The 22116-nt window shown below is 41.3% G+C and overlaps 1 protein-coding gene across 2 annotated transcripts; it reads left to right on the plus strand.

Moving 5' to 3' along the window:
- Positions 1-2891: 2891 nt before the first annotated feature.
- Positions 2892-16625, plus strand: prkag3b (protein kinase, AMP-activated, gamma 3b non-catalytic subunit). Of its 2 annotated transcripts, XR_005709106.1 has the most exons (14): positions 2892-3255; positions 5018-5084; positions 5293-5441; positions 5560-5641; positions 8465-8523; positions 8817-8862; positions 8993-9047; positions 10717-10843; positions 11062-11227; positions 11650-11687; positions 12142-12288; positions 12566-12659; positions 13419-13620; positions 16036-16625. XR_005709106.1 is itself a non-coding variant. In XM_040148544.1 (13 exons), the coding sequence occupies exons 1-13, from the start codon at positions 3238-3240 to the stop codon at positions 16086-16088; spliced, it is 1101 nt and encodes a 366-aa protein (XP_040004478.1). In that variant the 5' UTR covers positions 2892-3237; the 3' UTR covers positions 16089-16625. The 2 variants fall into 2 exon arrangements, 1 of the variants encoding a protein (XP_040004478.1); XM_040148544.1 differs by lacking the exon at positions 13419-13620.
- Positions 16626-22116: the final 5491 nt, after the last annotated feature.

The following is a 22116-nucleotide window of genomic DNA, read 5'->3' on the forward strand; positions in this document are numbered from 1 at the left end:
AAAGTTGTTGGTTTTAAAAAGGACACTGCCAGGTTGTCCCGAATTTTTGTGCAGAAAAGGCACTTTATGCCCTTCAGCTACTCCAGCAACACTTGTAGTATGAAGAACAACTTTATTTTCAGACTAATGCGTTTCAGCCTGTGGCCTGCATCGGGGTCATCAATGAAGGCAACAAGCTGGAATGCGCTGGACTGACAAGAAAGTTGTTCTCTATACGAGAAGAATAAAGTCTGAGAAAAGTGTTCCCCTTTACTTCATAGTGTTGCTGGAGTTTTGACCTCTTCTGACTATCTCTTCTCCTTGCACCTTGGAAGCAGGTGGAGTTGTGCCAGAAATCCCTGCTCTGCTTCTAAGTAAAGTATCTTGGCATGAAAAATACAACCTGTCCTGGACTTGAGGTGGAAAACAGGAAAAAGGATGAATCAGAAGTCAAAGATTTTCATATTAGTTTGCCAACTGATACCTGGGGCCTTGCATTTGCTTTTATTTGCATTTGCGTTCGGCTAAACCTTTGTTTTAATTAAATACTTAACATCTATGAGCACTATGTTGCTTGTAAAAAGATGCCAGGCCCGAAACAATACAAGACTAATGGTAAAGGCATCTGGTTTCGTAGTGTTGTTGTTGTTATGTGTGAAATGCCACCACCCCCACCCCCACCCCACTCAACAAACACACGCACACACATTGATTTTAATACATACATGCCCACACTCTGCTGCAGAGAGAACTGCTAGACGCACTGCAAGAGTAAAGACACAGAAACCAGACTGTGATATTCTGAATGTGTGTCAGGACATCTGTAAATAGTTGTAAACTATTAATATCTGAACTCACCTCTCTGACCAGCAGCGGCCGCATAGCTGCATTTATTATTAGTAAGACACTGTGAAATGGGTGTACGTCGGAATTATAACTTGTAAACTGGGTACAGAGAACCATCTAAATTCTGGCTTGAGTTGTATTTAATGAACATCTCCTGGAATGAGTGGAGAGTTTCGCCAGCAGGTCTCGGTATCAAAAAGCACAAGCGAATTGCAGGGATTTGCTGTGCTCGGTGTATTATGTAAATAATTAGCATAGTTAATTTTTGTTTCTGCACAACTTTGACCTGACAGAGGATGTTCTGTCGCAGTTGAAGGAGCAACGGGTCATAACCGAGTCACTGCATTTACACCTGATTTTTAAAGGTTTGTTGGTACATTTTTAATCTTATTTTTAACACATCTTTTAAAATGTTTACACATCAGTATTGCAGTGAATTTTAAGGCTGCAATTAAACTCACAACTCTGAAAAGTAAGTGAAAGTCTACTAGAGTTCAGTGTCTATAAATAGTTTGACATGTAATGGCCCATTGAAACTTGAACGTCCCCCACAGTAGGACTGACAAACCCTTAAAGCTGCACTAGTCTAATTTTTTATCTTTTGCTAAAAGTGGGTCAAATGACTGTGATTACTGTGAAATTAGTCGCTCGTTGCGACAAACTCACAGAGAGCTATCAACCAACTTTGCCTTTTCTCCTCAGCTTTTTAGCATCTTCCAGCTCACTGTTCTGCTTTTACAGCCTGCAATTGTTTTTTCAGCAGAAAAATCTGCCACTGTACCATATCTGGCAGCTAGTGGGTGAACATAGTGGAGCAGCTAAAGAGACAAATATTTCCTTCATGAGTTTAAGTGCATAAAAGAGCTTAAAGGAGAGTAAAATTTGGCTGGACATCCCCGAGGTGTCCATAAACACACCTTCAAATGAGGGATAATATTGCTATATGTCTGCTGGATGTGTACATTTCTGACCGTATTAGGAAAATCTGTTTCCTAATACAGTCACTCTGGCTGAGCTCCAGACATCCCTAGTGGAGGTGGCAGACGCCTGAAGCACAACCAATTTAAAGCATCATGTCTGGTTTCCTCCAGATATGGTGCAAAGATTTGAGGCCAAACAGCTCAGTCTTGATTTCATCAGACCAGAGAGCCTTGTTTCTCATGGTCTGAGAGTCTTTTAGGTGCTTTTTTGCAAACTCCAAGCGGCCTTCGTGTGTCTTTCACTGGGGAGAGGCTTCTGTCTGGCCACTCTGCCATAAAGCCCAGATGGGTGGAGTGCTGCAGTGATGGTTGTCTTGAAAGTTTCTCCAATCTCCACACAGGATCTCTGGATCTCAGCCAGAGCGACCATCAGGTTCTTGGTCACCTCTCTTACAAAGGCCTTTCTCCATCGATTGCTTGGTTTGGCTGGGCGGCCCGCTCTTGAAATAGTCCTGGTTGTTCCAAACATTTTTTCCATTTAAGAATCATGGAGGCCACTTTGCTCTTAGGAACCTTCAATGCAGCAGATTTTTTTTTTTTTGTACTCGTACCCAGATCTATGCCTCCACACAATCCTGTCTCTGAGCTCTGCAGGCAGGTCTTTCGACCTCGTGGGTTGGTTGCCGCTCTGATGTGCATTGTCAGCTCTGAGACCTTATATAGACAGGTGTCTTTCCAAAACATGTCCAATCAATTGAATTTACCAGAGGTGGAATCCAATCAAGGTGTAAAAAACATCTCAAAAATGATCAAGAGAAATGGGAGGCACCTGAGCTAAATATCAAGTGTCATAGCAAAGGGTCTGAATACTTATGTCGGTGTGATATCTCAGTTTTTCCTTTTTAACAAATTTGCAAGAAATTCTAAAAATTCTGTTTCACTTTGTCTTTATGGGGTATTGAGTGTAGATTTTTTAAAATTTTATTTTAGCATAAGGCTGCAAGATGATAGTGTGAAAAAAAGTGAAGGGGTCTTAACACTTTCTGACTGCACTGAACCCCACCCCCCACCCCCACCCACCAACCCACCCACCCAAACTCACCCAGTACATGTTTTCCCCTCCCACTCTCCCTCCTTGCCCTCTCTCTCTATGAATGCCACAGGCCTCTCACCCCTTAGTCCAGATTTAGACCTCAGTCTTTCCCAGACATTCAGACCCAGCTGTCTGAAGCTGCCTGCTGGTGCGCCGATTGCCTAGTCTCCCTTGCCCTTTGTGTCCAAGTCCTACTACTTCCCCTCCTTTCCTCCTCTGTCCTTCTTCACAATGCCTGGACTCTTTCATCACTTCTTTATCTGACACTGTTAGCAGATCTTCACAGATGTTTCAGGTGGTCAGCGTGTCGAAGTGTTGTAGTCTTCTGTTTTGATGCCCAGGTGTTGGCTGGTAGGTCTGGTTCCACAGAGGTAGACGTCCTGCTCCTCTTCCCCAGCCATGGAGCCTCCTCCGGAGGTAAGACAGGGTGTCTTACCTGCTGACTCACCCCAAACTCTGTGCGGTCTGTTTGTGCTGGAGACTGGAATGTGTGTGCTGGTGTGTGTTTGGACATGCCTTTGTAACTGTGAAGCTGCGAAGAGAAAAACGCTAGATCTGCTCTTACGCTGCTAGTCTCGGTGCCCAGTTCTTATCACCCTGAGATCATTTTTCTTGCATCATGTGTTAATATTTACCTTTTTAAAGTGAAGCACGTTCCCAACCTGTATGCATGTTTACATGGATAAGCTCCAGATATAGCCTGAACTGTAAGCACAGCCAAATCACCATCAAAACCCTGTTACGCTAATGAGATCATACATAACAGTAAATAATGCCTTAAGTACCACATGTTTCCAAGTCAACATGCTTGACTACGTGGGTGATAATAAAACGATGTATGCAAAAAATATTCTTTTGCGGCTCTTTGTTTTTATACTTTTGGCCATTATTCCCATTAGTTCTGATATTCTATGTAGAGCGATGTATAACTTACTCACTAATGTTATTGTTGAGTTTGCAGACATGGGGACTTTGCCTGACGCTGACCTGAGATACTGAGGCCGCAAAACGCGAGCCTCTAAAGGAGGCCTTTCAAGTTAAATCCAAAAGCAGTCTTCCAGCTGCCTTTTTTTTTTTTTTTTCTCTGAAGCTGCTAGAAGACCAGAAGAAAACACTTTACTTGATTACAATAGTGCATGGGGTGGATGTAATGAGAATACTGACATGAGTGAACGAGTTAAAATGCTCTGCTAAAATGCACACAAATAAATACACTACGGCGGACGTCTATAAGACTACTTCTTGATTTACACTTAAAACTAATCGATGTAGCACACAGTGTAATTTATGATAACATACTGTAGTGAATAAAAATGTCATTTTAAAAATCGGTTTCATCATTGATATATAGTGCAGCTCAACCATTTATGGGTCTGCTGCTGGGATATCTGTGTGTAGTGCCTAAACAACGTGTGTGTGTGTGGGTGTGTGGGTGGCTGCACTGATACTAATTTTGTAGCTGTTAAGCTGTGAGATGTCAGCAGAGCCTCTGAAACCCTGATTTAATTTCATTGCTTTTTAATCATTCTGTTCATTCTCTGTTTAACATTCCATCCTCAATATCCTCATTTCCCATTTTTTCCATATTTTCTATTTGTCTCGAGCAGTTTGTAACGTTTCTCTTGACAGTGGTTGTTTGCTGCCAAACAACGAAGTTTAAAACCATCTTTTTAAAATTTTGTTCTGACAAAATCTCAAATCCATTGAGACATTTGCTAACTGTTACCACGGAATCTCTGACTGGTTGGCTTTTATTCTGTAGCTTGCTCATCAGAAGATTTCTTCAGCGTTTGAACCTGGCTTCACTGTTTGGACATTTTCTCTTATCCATCTAAAGTGGCATCAGCTTTTCTGTAGTGATTGACGGGTGTCGCTTTCAGATCGTTAGCTCTGTGAACATAGCATGTTGTATATAGCACGGATGACCTCCGCCAGATTTAAATTCACGTTAGAAACGTTGTGAACTGCACAGAATGTTCTCACCTCACTCAACTCCGGGTCTGTTAGGTTGTTAAGCCCCAGTCCACCCCAGGTCAAGTTTTACTCAAAGAATAGAAAGTCCAACCATCTAGAACATCTTAATTACCATGTGAAACCATCCACCAGCAGGCTGTTGGCCATGCATGCCAGGCGTAAACTCAGGGCCCTCAGTAAACTGCTGATTTAATTCCTCCTGCAGGTCCCGATATTTGAGATGGACCACAAAGAGAGTGAGGAGGAAGATGTTCTTTCAATGAGGAGCAGAGGTAAGGAGTAGAACAGCTTGTTTGATCTCGGCAGCTATTCCTCTGCTACTTCCACCACAATCTGATACTTATATCAAATACAAACACCCGACATTTATACAGATTACTGAGAAAAAATTTGCTGGGATTTGATTTTAAGATAATCTTATCTCCTGTTAAATGTACCGAATATCGTGTTTTTATTTGTTTTATGTTGTTTATTTTTTAGGTAGCTGTGCATATGCAACACATGCTCTTGCGCCCACTGACGTCACAGACCCTGACACGTTCATATACATGAACTTCATGAAGAGTCACTGCTGCTACGATGCCATCCCCACCAGCTCCAAACTGGTGATCTTTGACACAACGCTACAGGTATGGGACACTTTTTTTTAACCTGCAAACTCCTCCTTTTTGACTGCAAAAAAAAAAAAGTACCCCACAACTGCAAACTGCATGACAAACGTGGAAAAACGTTGTGTATTTTTGTCAGGTGAAGAAGGCTTTCTTTGCTCTGGTGGCTAATGGTGTGAGGGCGGCGCCGCTGTGGGACAGCAAGCTTCAGTGTTTTGTGGGTGAGCCATGACGTCTCTGTCTCTGTTGCGTACACACAGTAGGGGTGTTCAGCATATGAATGATCTGGGGGTACGGAATCATCGTTGTCGCTGGTCGTTAGCTTTTTCGCTGGGGCTCCCCTCACATGTCACTGACAGTGCTAACATTCAACTGCCCGCCCAGCCATGATGTTATGGCTTTTGTCTTTTTGTTTTTTGTTTCCTCAAATTGAAACATTATTGAAACACTGTCAGTTGTAATGTTTTAACAGTTTAAGAAGTTTATGTTTATATAATCAATTTTTCGTTTGACAAAATAAGCCAGCTTTAAATAGAACAGTAGCTAATGTCATCACAAACAGCAGGACAAGTTAGCCTAAATGAAACATAGTAGTAAAATACGTTAGAAAAATAAATATTATTGAAACGAATCATTCTGACCAAGCAGTCAGTACTGATTTGATACTGAACACAATTTATCTGTTACTGAAAAAGTACAGACAAGTTCTAAATGTTAGTAGTGTTTGACCTACGTTGGGTCCCTACCCACAGAGCTCAGATCTGAGGGTTCAGGTTTCTTTACTTTGGATTGGTGGTTTCACATGATGCTGGCCCAGTTTGTGAGCTAACATTCAGAGGAAGGCAGGTCAACTACGTGACCTTTGTGTTGCATTACAAACAACGTCACCTCACTGAACGCGCAGAGCTGATCTTTGTGACATTTAGACCAAGTCTGTGGGTGTTCATTTTCTGCTCGGGATTAAGACGGCAACGGCCATAAACTTGTATATCAAGCTGCGTCACAAGATTTAGACTTTCCTACAATGATGCTAAAACCCCGGTGATTTATAATGCTTCTTACACACAGAAAACCAAATTGTTGGATGATTTTTTAAAAATGGAGATATGCTCAGATCCACTAGGAAGCAGCAATGTAAAGTTTGGCTTGAGGGTGGTGCCAGAGGAAAGGTTTCAGTTAAGGATTTATCCACTGTACGGTAGCCGTTTCAAGCGATCTCAGACTCAGTTTGTCAGACTCAGCTCTATATCATGGCTCAGTTTGAAGACGTACGTTGTCAGAATAATCCGTACTTGGCTCAGCTTTAAGCTTTATGGCATTAGCACGTAAGCAAACTGACGTTAGCTTTTGGGCTGCCCAGTAAATATCAGTGATTCAGTTCATCTGTCGAGAAACCCCCGAGTCGACTCATATTTTGTCAAATCACTGCCTTTTTTTTTCTTTTTTTTTTCCTAAGCTGCGTCATCGTACACAGAGCAACACAGGTTAACGGCATGGCAGGCGGTAAACTTTTTCCAACCGGGTCTTACCTCAAAACGGCTAAACTAACTACAACAGAAACAGACAAGGGTGATGGAAAGTGAGGACCGCAAGACGCAGAGCAGAGCGTCGCAATTCTGTTCTCTGCCCCGACGTTCTCAGCTCTGGTGCTGAATGTTAGCAATGTAGGCTAATCTACTACCAGATGCTGGTACAGTGTCCTCTACTGACCTGCCACCATTACGGTCAAAATTTGGTTAGGTTTTGGCAACAGACAACGGTCACCTGTGTGCAGTCAATACCTTTGTCGACCCATCCATCGGCGCTGATCTCCACACCAAGAGGTTTTGTGGCACAAATAAAATCCCTGCTATTTCACTCTGCTCCTAAACGAGAAATGTAATAAGTCGAAAGGCCGACTCAAAGTCTTTTTCAGGCAATTAAAAGCAAAGCTCATGGTAATCATTTGAAAATAATTTTTTTGTTTGTCTCGTGAGAACAGTCTAATATATGTGTTAAAACAGTTTCATTTGTATGGTTAGTGTATCAGGCATCCCGTCCTAAAGGTTATCCACAAAAAGGGAACTGGGGAAGAGATTTGTAACTTGAATATATCTGTTAGGAGCAGTAATGGATTTAATTATTCAGAGATAAAGATTGTTAGCACAGCACCCATAATGCCCACATTAGAAAAGCAAAACCAACAGTGAGTGAAACCACCTTTAACCTAAAGACACACATACAAACACACACACCTTTGTACTTCTATCTCTCGTTGATATAATGCATTCCCTTCCCCCTTACCCTAACCTTGATCATCACAACTAAATGCCTAACCCCAACCCCAACCCCCACCCCAACCCTAACCCTAACCCTAACCCCAACCCCGACCCCCACCCTAACCCTAACCCCAACCCTAACCTAACCTAACCTAACCTAACCCTAACCCCAACCAACCCCAACCCTAACCCCAACCCTAACCCTAACCCTAACCCCGACCCCAACCCCAACCCTAACCCCAACCCTAACCCCAACCCTAACCCTAACCTAAACCATAAAACCAAGTCTTAACCCTCAAACAGCCCCCTGAAGTTGTGATGACCAGCCAAAATGTCCTCACTACGATGGTTGGGAACTAAACTTCGTCCACACAAACATAGAAAGACATGTACACATACACACACGCACACACGCACAATAATTCACAGTAATCTGCAATTCTCCTGATTCTCAATAAATAACTGAATGATGTTTGGAAATAATCACAGGAATACAAGTGGCGTGCAAGCACTTGCACATCTATGTTATGCAGGTGCTGAGTCCAAAAAAACTGTAACTGTGAATATCTTCCAGAAGACAAAATCAACACCTGCTCTTCTTTATTATATGAACAGAAGTACAGTAATTAGAGACCAACTTTTCTCTTCATTCAAGCTTGAAAACTTTTCTTGTAATAAAGGGGAAACTTTGAGAGAGACAGTTTACTCTTGTGGCTATTCGCCTCATACTTGACAGCTGACAAATCCATGCTTGATGTTTACATTCTGCTTTCTTTCTGCATTCAGGTATGCTGACCATCACTGACTTCATCAACATTCTCCATCGTTACTACAAGTCTCCTCTGGTGAGCTATGCTTCTGGAAGCGTGTTGTGACCGTGGGATTAAACATTCAGAGCAAATAAGCATGTAAGGCCTATGGGTCTGTTGTGCGTCTGTCGGCATTTGGTGTTTTGTTGACATGCCGCACATCACAGTGCTGTCACATGTCAGATTAACCAGTAATACAGAAAGTAAGCAGAAAGTCAACAATAAAAATCACACATCGTTGCTAAATGTCTCAGATTAAAATGATGAAAATGCCTGCTCAGGCTGAGGATGGTCACTGTTGGATCTGAAGGTGTTTGCTTTGTCAGCAGGTTCAGATCTATGAGCTGGAAGAACACAAGATAGAAACATGGAGAGGTCTGTATAACTCAGCCATCCCCTTATACAGTGCCAGAAGGATTAATTTAAAAAAACAGGGATTGCCTTTCCTTAAAATCATCTGCTTTTTGCTTTTTGTTCTTAACAACTTGTGTTTCTCTCTTTGCAGAGATCTACTTACAGTACTCTATTAACAGACTGATCAGCATCACTCCTGACTCCAGGTGAAGACAGCCCTTGAAATAATGTAGTTTTTTTTTTTTTTTCATTATCTATTTTACAATATACCATTTTAAGTACCGCACCAGCTGCAGTTTTCATTTAGACCATACAGTGTCTGTTATCCAAGAGGAACAGTGACAAGTAAAAGTATGTGAACCCTATGGAATGACCTGGTTTTCTGCATTAATTGGTGATAAACTGTGACCTGATCTTCATGTAAATCACAAGTGTCTTAATTGAACACATCCATTTAACATCCACAGTGCCGGTGGAAAAAGTAAGCGAACCCTTGGATTTAATAACCGGTTGAACCTCCTTTAGCAGCAATAACCTCAACAAGCTTTTGATGGGACCGGCACAACGTCGAGGAGGAATTTTGGATCATTCTTCCTTACAGAACTGTAACTGCCATATTCTTAAAATGTCTGATGTGACCAACTCTCTGAGCTCGTTCCACAGCATCTCCGTTGAGTTAAGGTCTGGGCTCGGACTGGGCCACTCCAGAAGGTGGATTTTCTTTGTTTGAAGTCATTCTGTATTAGATTTCTTCCATGTGTAATGGTCATTTTTCTGTTGCTGCACCCAACTTCTACCGAGCTTCACCTGGCCACCCTGACATTATCCTGTAAGATGACCTTGAAAAACCTGGGAATTAATTTTCCCCTGGATAATGGCTAGTGGTCCAGGCCAAGAGGCAACAAAGCAGCCCCAAGTCATGATGCTCCCTCCTTCGTACTTCACCGTTGGGATGATGATTTTAGTTTCATCAGTCCTCAAAACATTTCCCCAGTAGTTGTGGAGTGCTGAGGTGCTCTTTGGCAAACTTCGGGCATGCAGTGATTTTTTTTATTTCTTGTTGGAGAGCAGCAGCTTCATCCACAATTTGCATATGGTAGATTCATGACCAGAGATGTTAACCAGCTCCAGTGATTCCTTTAAGCCTTTAGTTGTTATTCTAGGATTGTTTTTTTTTTACCTCACTGAGCATCTGTGTTGTGCCTTTGGAGTCATCTCAGCTGGGCACCGGCTTCAAGGGGAGAGTAGCCACAATACCAAATCGTCTCCATTTATAGACAGTTTGTCTTACTGTGGCCTAATGAATGTCTAAACTCTTTGAGATTACATTGTAAACCTTTGCAGTTTCACGTAAATTAACAAGTCTTGATTGTAAGTCTTCTTCATCCCTTTTTTGCGAGGCATGACTCACACCAGCAGATGTTTCTCGTAAACAGCAAACTGAAAATGTTTGAGTGTTTTTTGAAAGTAAAAGTAGCTCTAACTCTAGGTTTGCCAACTCCTGACTCCAATTAGCTTTTGCTGATTTAAAAGATTAATTCAATATGGACAAGAACAACACAGAGATTTGTGTGTTGTTAGTTAAAATAGATTGTGTTTGTTTGAACTGAGAATATTTTAAGACAAATTTATACATAAAAACAGGTAAATTCAAAGGGTTAATGTAAAGAAGCAGCAGTTGAACATTTGTTGAATGAGCTAAAGTACAGTCTAAACGGGCCACTTTCCTGCTCTCCGTGAGCTCAGTGTCAACCAAAACCTGAACAGAGAGTCAAGGCAGACCAAGGATAACCCATAGTGTCTTGTTTTTTTCCATGTTACAATCCTCAAGTGAGATCGTTAAAATCCTAATCAGAAATTCTGTCATCTCCTCAGTCTTTTTGAGGCCATCTACTCCCTGTTGAAGAATAAGATCCACCGGCTGCCGGTCATCGACCCTGAATCAGGAAACGTCCTCCACATCCTCACTCACAAGCGCATCCTCAAGTTCCTCCACATCTTTGTAAGTATACGTTCATACCAAATACTTTATTTATTATTATATTTATTATTTTCCAAAGCCAGAGCTACTTATTGTACAACAAAATCAGTTTACTTTCGTAATCCCATTTAAAACACAGAACTCAGGAAATGTCCAGGCTCCATCTGTGTTCTAGAAAAGGATCTTCACTGCACAATTTTGATTTAAATCAAATCATCATATATGTTCTTCTCCCCCAGGGATCCATGATTCCTAAACCCAGGTTTCTTCAAAAGCGGATCAATGAAGTGGCGATCGGTACCTTTAAAGAGATTGCGACAGTCCAGGAATCAGCCTCTGTGTATGACGCTCTGACCATTTTTGTAGAGAGAAGAGTTTCAGCTCTGCCCGTGGTCAATAAGCAAGGTAGTCCGGCATTATGCTGATATTTAGTGGTTGAATTCACCTGGGAATTTGGTTGCTTTATCTATTAGAATCACAGTTTAATAAATGGAGTTTCATTCCAAAACACGTTTCCATTTTATTACTTGAAAATTGTGACACAGTGTTTAAAAGTTGAACACCTGACTTCAGCCCTAAACCCTAATGCACTTCACGTCCAGGTCAGCAGTCAATAATGTAGAGTAGATGCAATTTTTTTATTGTGTGTGGTCTGGTGTTGAAATTTGCATGATCATCAGCAGCAAACCAGACTACCTTGTGATTTCTTTCAAAGGCTGATTTTCTTTTAAGCATAACAGTTTACAGTACATAACTTGACGTCTATCTGTATACTTGTCTGTCTGTACCATCTTTGGTCTGTATGTCTCTCTGTGTCTTCTCTCTAGGTAAAGTGGTGGCGCTGTACTCCAGGTTTGATGTCATTGTAAGTTAATTTCACACATCTTTCGTCACTGCAACGTTGTTAGCCTTGACAAGAACATAAATGCAAATCTTGAGATTCCCTCAATCCAATCCCACGTCATGCTTAATCTAAAAGTTTTATGCTCGTTGTTGTGGTCTGGATAACACTTCATTGTGCTGCCAAATTCACAAAAGTATTGATTGATCAACATGTGAACATTTACATAGAATCCATAAGTGTAAGAATGAAAAAAAAATGAATCCAGCTGTAAATTAACTGTTAACCGCAATGATGTGTTAACAACGCAGTAGCCACAAAATGGCTAGCTTGGGCAGCACTTAAACTGCAGCATTTAAACTGCTATGGAACCATGTTAGTCGTGATTGCTAATAACAGCAAAATGTTCAACTGAAACCAACTGGTAGTGGCAAAATAATGTTGTTTTCTCTATTTTTTTTTTTTTTCCATCATTCAGAACCTCGCAGCCCAGAAAAACTACAACAACCTGAACATGACAATGCGAGAGGCCGTTACCTCCAGAGCCTGCTGGGTGGAGGGAGTCCTCAAGTGTTACCCTCATGAAACACTGGAGACCATCATTGACCGCATTGCGAAGGCTGAGGTAGTACGCATGCATTACAGTCCGACTTTCATATCTTTATTAAATGTAGGCCAGGCATAAGCTAGGATACTCTCACTGCCTAAACATACCAAAGACACAGTTAATGCTGTCTCTCAGGCTGATTTAATGCCACAGGGATCCACTTTAGTTTCCAAACATGGAAGCATTTCCTTTTGCTGTAACCTTTACTGCGGCCTCTGCAGCGAAAGCAAAAGCAACAGTTCAATAATGATGATCATTCTGTCGTAAATCCTGTGTGTTTTTTTTTTTGGGTCAGGTGCATCGCTTGGTGTTGGTTGACAGAGACGATGTGGTGAGAGGGATTGTTTCTTTATCTGACCTCCTACAAGCTCTGGTCCTCACTCCTGCAGGTATTGATGCACTGTACTCCCCCTAACTCCAACCCTTCCATCCATCCCTTACTCTTTCTCTCAGCCCCTTGGTTATCTGTCCACCCACCTATCTGCCTTCGAATCTTCAAAAGCTTCCTGCTGCTTCTGGCAATGTATGCTCCTCCCTCCTCCTGTGAACGTTCATGTTTTCCACCTACCAAACTCTTCTTCATCCAGCTTTTCATCCTCCTGAAGACAATGAGGGTCTTTCTTTTCTTTCTTTCTGCCAGTTTCCTCTCCCTCTGAAATCACCTATTCCTTTAAGCTGTCCCTTTTATACTCCTATTTGTCGTCATCTGAAACTCCCTGCTCTTCCAAGATCAACCTCCTCTGAAATATCCTCTGAAACCTTCTGAGCAACTAACGATCTCTTCTAAAATCATCTGTTCCTTCATTATAAACCAAACACCTTATCAGAGACCTTATTTGGAACAGTGTGCTCTTACCAACCTCCTTACACCATCGTTAAAATTGTCTTATGAAGCATCAAACAAAATTAACCATGTTCCCCAAGCCTGCTAAAATACCGCCTTCAAAATCATCAAAAGTCTTTTCTAAAACCTTCTCCCCTTCAGATTACAAACCAAAACCTTCTTCTCTAAAATCTACCAACCATATGTTCTGGATGGCCCCCAAAAACCTTTTGCTTGTACCATCTAATCTTTAATCTTCCGCTCCAACTTCAAAATCTGCCAAGTTACTGTACGTCTACCAAAATCCTGTCATCCTACTAAACAGCCAAGCAAACCTTCTAAAACCTCGTCTGAGCTGCCCACCAATCAGCAGTTCGCCTCAACATCTACGTTCTACGAAGTCCAACACCAACCCTCCACACTTTATCCCAAACATACCTCTTTCATCAGTCAGCCAGCATCTTCATACTGCAGTTCCTCCTCTGAAACCACCATGCCGCCAGCACCTCTTATCCATCACGACACAGGTAGGAAACCCAAACCCAACCTGCCGGTGGTTGCCTGTCTGAACTTGCATCTTCACTTTTCCTTTAAGCCACAAGGTCTTACTGCTGCCTGTCGTGGTTCTTCTGTAGTTTCTGCAAAAAGATAATATGAGGCGGGACTGGTACCCATGCAGTCATGGCATCTACATATACATATATTGCCCTGTTTTTGCAAACACAAAAAAAGAAAAAAGAAAAGACACTTTTTAAAACATCTGTGTGCCTGGTTTACAACCTAACCATTTTCTTGTCAATATAATATAATATAATATAATATAATACTTTCAATTGGCTACGCTGACCCCAACAACGCAGTGAATCTCTTATCATACGATATGCTATCAAGGTGCCAGTACATCATGTGGGTTTCATTAAAATGTGGTACCATTCCCACCCATCTCTGGTTGAACAGTCCGCTGACATCTAGGGATAGTTCTCCGTTACCAGAGCAACACATTAATGATATGAGTGGAGACAAAACGTCTTCCCTTATCACTAATGTGAGGGTGAAATAAAATAGTTTTTTGCAGTGAGCATGTGAGAGAAAGTTCAGTCTGATTCCTCACCTGACGTTCATGTGAAAACTGAATTTCGACAGTTAAGTGGTTTGTGTTTTGGGAGTAAAAATGATGTCACAGAGGACAGATTGATTTAGTTTAGTTTGTTTATATCTATCCACCTGTCTAGCTGCCTGGATGTTGCGTAGCAAAGCTTCTTCTGGCCTGACATGTCAGCTGTATCGGTCTCCCAACTTGACTTGTCCTGCTTCCTAGGAATATTTTTAATTTCTGCTATGTGAGAGCCATTCTACATAAACTAGACTGAACTTCATAATGCAGAAGTTGAGGCTTAAAGTTCATCTGACTTTGGAAAACTGCAGTTGAGGAAACAACCTCACCACAGTTTCCATTTAGTAGTTGTTATGAAGATTTTGAACATATTGCCTGTTCTTCATTAACAAATAGAGTTTGCCCTGTTGTCATGGAATTATAAATGTTAAAATTTCCTTTTTCTGTGCACTTGAAGGACTTCTGCTTCATGTTCACTTAAAGGGGCTATATGTAAGTATTTTAGTTTAAAACATTCAAAAATTATCTAAGATTATCAACACGATGTCAAGAAACAGTTTTGATGTTATATCAAATACGTCAGTGTATTGTATTCCAGAGGTATCTACTGAAGTTAGCATGCTAACCAGCTAGCCTTGTCCCATCCTGTCTTGTAATACCACTTTGTACCTCGAGAGACGATAGGAAGTCACTGTAGCGGACAGTGCGTCAAACATGAGAGAATGAAGAAGTAGTAACAGCGAGTAGGCTATAAACCTGTGTTGCAGCCATCCTCTCTTGGGAACATTCCTCCACTCTTTGCTCAAGCTCAGCTCTTGATGCTGCTGCTCTAGCCGCTCTCCTTCTCCCTCGTGTTCCTTGACCTCTCATGGCTCATCCTCTACCCCTGCCACCACTAGTTTTGATGGTCCAACGGCTCACCAGTGCAGCACGATTTGTCCCAGTAAGTCCGATGGCCAGTCCGACTATGGTACAGGGGAAAGGGAGGGGGGAGGAGGGACCAAAGAGTGCTTTTACTTGTTTCCTACGATAGGGGTGGACACCTCAGCTTCCTGGCCAATTCTTACACGTTGCCCCTTTAAATGGCAAGGACTGGGCAAAATATGTTGATGAGGATCATGCCCTATGACCAAAAACTCAAGAAGAGCTACTAAATGGACCTTGTTGTGATATTGTGTTGTCAAATACAAAACTTACTTGACATGTTAGGCTGAAGACCTCACAAACCAAGCCTGCATTATCATTCCTGATCTCTGCCAGTATGTCATTATGCTGGGGCTACATCATACCAGATTTACCCTAAATACAAGCAGCCATCTTGGAGGAACTATTGTTTCAAGTGGGATGTGCAGCTTTGACATTTCCCCCAGTGGTGTTTACATTTGCTATCTGAAGTCGGTCAATTGGTTTATGACAGAAAATGTAATACAAAAAAAAGGCATGCTGCCAATAAATGATTTTATGGCTGTCCAACTATGCAGACACATTTATCCACCCAGTCTGTCTGGTTCCTCTGATATGATGTGAACATGGCTTTGAGTTTCAGCCTTGATGAAACAGCCTGTACCACTAGATTGTGTGCTTTAGTGCTTGTCTTCTGTCTAAGAAATGCAGTAAATATTGAAGAGATCATAGATGTTTTTGTTGGGAATGTGTATAAAATTGTATAAGATAGTGTATCTTAGTTTTATGGCAACGCCACAAATTTTCAACTCTGTCCAACAACATTGGTTAAAATGTGGTTTTAGTCACATTGTAGTACGGAGGGTTAAACTTGGTATCAGAATTTCCTCTATTCATGTTAATATTCTCTTTTCACCTTTTACAGATATTTATGAGAGATCATCCTTTCAAGACGGAAGAAAACAAGATAGAGACTGATCACGTAAAACAAGATTATTAGTCAGCAGAGCAGGATAGTGGCCAAGAAGTCACTGGTTTCTGTCCCAGTCGAGAGAAAAAATATGGGAAGGAAAAGTGAAAGCTGAAAAACTTTGACCCTCCTCTATGAGCTCCAAGAATTTGTTTTTTTATGGAGCACTCTATTCCCAAGTGAAGCTGCTCAGTGGTCACCAATGGAAGAGGCTGTGCTGGAAAGCTGCCAGTGTTGAACTGTATCGTAGGTGTGTTTGCAAAACAGCGGCAAACTGATGATGACTTTTAAACTGACCTTGACTAAAGAATTGAATTTTGAGGTTTTTTGCAATCTTGAAAAATTGACTCGCCGATACGACATGATTTAAAAAAAGTGATGTCATGTTTAATGATTTGTACTCAACTTTGTGGTCTTAGATTACTACAAATTAGTCATTCATATATAGAAGATACTGAATCGTGGAATTCAGATGAAATTTTTGTAAATGCACTTATGCTGCACTCACTGTGAAAAAAATAAATGTTTTGCTCTGTTTTCAGTCATATTACGAGTGTGCTGGTAACTACAAAACTTGGCTTCAGAAACACTATCGTTTTGTTTTTGCCATAAGGCAATTTAGTTTTCATACAGTGAGGATGATAATGGGGTTGAATTGTTGGAGCAACAGAGTAATACTTGGGTAATACTATGGTAATTACAATAATAATACCCTGGCAATATCTTGGTAATAATTAGTGGTAATTTTGTGGTTTCGTCTTTGCAGCAGGGTAATAATCGACCAAAAACATGAGGGCAATCATCAGGTAATCAAATATCACGGCGTAAGGTGGGATAAGGGGGCATTCTACTTCACTCAAAAGGAGGGAAATATGGCTATTAAAAAGGGAAAATAATAGGGTAATATGCTGTGTGCTGGATGCTGTGTTACTCTCATATTTCTAGTCTAAATTTGGTGATTTTTTTTCTTTTTTTTTTTTTCTCTTTTCACCTGGAAATGCTAACTACTCTAATTACTATACAACAAAGGTCAGAGTTTATGTCCTGGAAACACACAGAGTACAGTGGTTTTAGAGTGATAACCACAAATCAGGGATGGAATTTCCTTTTAGAGATAGATGAAAGATCGATCGGAGATTCAAGCCCAGTTAAAAGCACAAATATCATCAATCTCTGACTGTATGTCGACAACCCAGAACGTGATTAAAATGTATTGAATTTAAATTTAGTTTGGTCAGAAACGAAGCTGGAAATAATGTAATGTGAACCTGGCCAAGATGATATAGAATGGTTCATGAAGTCTACTCTGTCGTGTGTGTGTGTGTGTGTCTGTGTGTGTGTGTGTGTGTGTGTGTGTGTGTGTGTGTGTGTGTGTGTGTGTGTGTGTGTGTGTCTGTGTGTCTTGTGTGTGTCTGTGATTGTGCTGTCTGCTGATCCTCTCTGACTGACAGGTTGTGAGCTGGGGCTGACTGTTCTGTTTACCAGGGGTGGATTTGTTAACTCTGCCATTTTCATACATCCTGGTCACATGATTACCGGTCTATATATACACACACACACACACACACACACACGCACACACACACACATATATATATATATATATATATATAAAAATATATTTTAGGTAACAGCTCTGCTTCTGCTTGTATCTTATTGCTCCTCTATAGGTGATGTAAGGCAGGCAGACAGACAGATTACAAGTGATGAAGGTTACTTTTATTCTTCATTTAAGAGTCAACAGCACGTTATATAACCAGTGACCACAGAATCACTGACAACAAATGACGAGAAAGAATGACAAACCTACTACTACTAATAATGCAGTCATTACTTTACTTTTACCAACAGTGGTTAGATACTACTACTGCTACCTCTACTATTACTGCAGAAACTACGTATACTGCTACCAGCCTCGCTGCACCTGCCACCACTACCACTAAATGTAAAAATATGAAAACCTGAAAAAAAAACCCGAAGTTGGCCATTTTTGGAGACTCTCTGGCTCTTGAAATCTTCGGCAGGTAATCAAGAAAAGATCAGCAAGGACGTGACCATGAATCAGCCACATGCTCCTTCTGCTTTAAAACCTCATCCCCGGAACAAACAGTTCAGCCACCAATCACTCGGTCAGGCTGCTATCCGGCACTTTGTCTTAACCTCTTACTCTGACTCTATCTGAGCCGACACATGCAGACAGGATGCAGCGGTGCATGTCCGGCTACAGGAACTGATGAGTGACTCTGACTTCTGACCTCAGCGATGGATCCCAAACCAAGGTAGGACACTTGCTCTGCCCAGTTCTTAGAGTCAACGGGCTCATTTTTTTTAATTTACTGTGGTTGAATATTTTATATATTCTAACCTAAACCTGAAGCTATATTAAATCTCAGACTTTGCTCACACATGGAGTTTCATTACCTTGATCCAAAACAAAAAAAGCTTCAGTCTTTCAAAGACTGTTTTTTTTTTTTTTTTAAGTTCGCACTGCTTATAAACACAAAGTCATGTGGACTGACAGTGTTAGTGCTCTGCCGTCTTTTGTATCCACACCACACCTACAGTTCAGCTATACAAGAGCAAAAAAAAAATTGAACCTGCTTCGACTTCTTGCTGCAACCAACTTCATCGCCATCTGGCAACACATTCCAACGTACGGCTGGAGTCCCCAGTGAATGCACGTCATCCTGCTGTTTGAGTAAAAACTGCAGTGCCCAGCTGTTTTAGGAAATTACTGAGCCTTTTTAAAAATGTAAACTATATATCTGTAACCCATTTTTAGAGGGAACCAATGGGCTTGGGGCTTAGTGCTACAGACAGGCAGTGGAAGTCAGAAAGTTTTGAGAGACGGACTAATCCATTGTTGGTGTTAGTCTTGTCAGCTGCTTTTTTGAGAGGTGAATAGCTATTAAATGGAGCAAGGAGGGCAGGTCCCTTGTACCTAAACCATAGACTAACACAACACTTTCAAGAAACTACACCACTAGTTAAATATGTAAAGAGATAACATTTAAATATTTTCTTTAGAATGAAGAGGAAGGAGCTGAGCTGCGCAGTCATATTTATAGCTAAGACTGGATCGAGTTCATTTATTAGCGCATGAGGAGGCAGGTGTGGAGAGTGAGGTTATTTGTGAGGACTAGCTGAAGGATGTTTGGATAAGTTTTTATTTGCTGTACAGTCACGTCAAATGATGAAGGAACGTCTAGGGAAGGAAAGGCTGTAAAGACAGAGAGCAAACTGAGTTGAGCAGAGAGGGTAATTCGGCGCTGGAAATTACCCAGAGCCACTAATCCCGAAAACAGGTGAAAAGGGGAAGGGAGAAGGTAAATAATCATTTGACATCCTTAAACACTCAGTGGCCGGAAAAGCAGAAAAGCAACCAGATGTGATTCATTGAGGTGGAGGTTAGTTTTTTGTTGTGAAGTGAAGGTCCTGAACCTTCCCGGTGACTGTTAGTAGAAAAAGAAAAAGTCTCCAGACTTCGGCCTCTAATGGATCCTTTTGAGAGTCCTGCAACCCAGCGGCGGTGAGCAGTTTCAGCTTAAAGCGCTGTCTTTTTTAACGTTTTGTTCCATCTAGCTGACGATTTTAGATGCGTTTTCTGTTTTAGAAGGTGATGGTGGAGAATGATTAACCCTGCTCTCTGATCCATGTCAGTATTCATAAAGAAATTATTAGTATTCTTCAAATTAAAAGAAAAAATATATTGTACCCGTAGAGATCAGGTGAGAAAAATCTGGATTCTGTGACAGGAACTTATGGGCAAAATGAACTCCTCTTGGAATTTTACTCCCACAACTTACAGATAAACAAAAGTCATAATCACATGATTATGGTTGATGGCACCTCTTACATTTTATGAATTTATTTCTTGTTTATTCCCCACTAAGTTTTTGCAATAGTTGATGGAATTTAAAGGCTTCCATGGGTTAGAACCCCAATTATTTTAAGGCTTTTTTTTAAAGGGAATACATCAAGTGATTTTTTTTTGCAGTCCATTTCAGTGCATTTTTGGGGACAACCTAAACTCAAAATGCTTACTGAAACAATTGATAGAGATGCTACCAGTTTTACTGGCGTAACAAGCAGCTCAAGAAGGACTAAAGTCATGATAGGGCTCATAATCTGGTAGCAGTGAGGTTCCATTGATCCCCAAAAGAACATTATTACTGCTTTGGCAATGCTCAGGCATTAGAAAATTCAAGAAAAACGATGCAGGTATTAGAAAAAACGTTGTCACCTGCCCCCGCACACTGACAAAAAAACTGTTGATTTTGGCCACACGCTCTTGACACTGTCTTCTGAAAAGCCTGGATTCAAGAGCGCAGACCCTGTGGTACTAGTAATCTTGGACAGCTCTATCACATGACATGATGTTAGCCGAAGACCCCAGACCTTCAGCACTAGCATCGGGTAGCTGTATTTGCTCCGACTTACTCTGAGAGTTCGCTGACAGGGCAGCTTTAAATTATAAAGTCATCACAGTCAAAATGCGGCCAGGGTCAGTGACTGAATGAAGTCTCTGACCCAGCGACATCAGCTGACACTTGGTGTCCTCCGTGTTACTGAACCAACAAGGCCTGTAACTGCAGCTGTCTCCACCTCTTCCATTTTTTATTGGGGTTTTTCCTTCAGCCTGGTCTTCAGCAGTTAATTATCATTCTACCTTGGATTGAGGCCAGGGGGACTGACCCAAACACATTTAAAGCCAGGTCAGCTTCTTGTGCAGCAGTACTCAGTCATCGGCTGCACCGTGGTCACATACGAACGCCATCTGTAGCAGATAAGGTTGACAATACGCTTTGACTAACTGAAAGTCTTCCTCCGCTCTGTGAGCAGAAAGGCCAAGATGATGTTTGGCCTGAAAGTGAAGAAGAAGAAGAAAGTCAACACAGACCTGGTCCTGGCAAACAAGGGAGCCGTGGGTAAAGCCTGGAAAAACAAGCACACACACACAAACACACACACACGCATGCACGCACATGAAGTCTCACAATCTTGGCTGTATTTACAGAGCGCAATAGAATAATTGTCCCTGTCATATCACTTTGGACGAGACTAACCCTTGTCAAACAGTCACCTGTTGAACACTGGACTGACACGGTCATTATGGGTAATTCGGGTTTTTTTCAGGGACAACACAGACCATCATTCCTCACGGGATGTGACTGTCTTTAGCTGCTCTGCTACTAAGGTTCCGTGATTTTGTGTATTTTACATGTATGTCTGCAGACAGTGAGACAGAGGTGCCCTCTGAAGCGTCTCCGCTGCTTGAAGGAGAAAACCCTGAGGATCAACCTGGAACCTCTGCAGTCAGAACCAGAGTAATACCACACAAGAGGTACGAAACATTTTCGCCCACTACATTGCAGTTGTATACAGTATTAAAAGTATAAAAATCTCTCCTGAAGCACCATGTGTTTGCGGCTCTTGGTGCAGCTGACACAAAAAGCACAAGTTCAAATCAGCACTTGGTGACAACAAAGACGCAGATAGATATCACCACACAAATAGCTAACACATAAGCGAAATGTCGTGCGCATTACCCGGAAGCGGCTCATCCAAATTTACTGACAAAAATCACAATAGAAAGCTGGTGTTTGGAACGGCAAATCCCATCGGTCTTGAGTCCCGCCTCAGAGAGTGAAAGAGCCTGGGGGCCCTTGAATCACAACGACTGTGACACATATTTAAAAAAAAAATGGTCCACCTGAGCTGTATGTTATCACAGAGGAATATAAAATTATTTTTTTCTTTTGGAAAATAAAATGACAAGTGGTTACTGTAAATATTCCTTTTTATTACTTATTGTTGTGGTGTAACACAAGATGCATGCTTATTTAAAGAAAACTACAGGTTAATTTGCCGAATGATTTACTCTTCATTTATGTATTCTTTTGTTTGGAAGACATCTGGTGGAGCAGTCATTTTACTTGTTCCAGGTTAAATGTACATTGCCGCCAGCTTTCATATTAAATTCGGCTGCTTTATCTTTTTGCGTCCCACTGACAAGCAAACTTCTACACCGTTATG

This window comes from Xiphias gladius, chromosome 16, assembly GCF_016859285.1.
Source record: "Xiphias gladius isolate SHS-SW01 ecotype Sanya breed wild chromosome 16, ASM1685928v1, whole genome shotgun sequence".
Classification (NCBI taxonomy): domain Eukaryota; kingdom Metazoa; phylum Chordata; class Actinopteri; order Istiophoriformes; family Xiphiidae; genus Xiphias; species Xiphias gladius.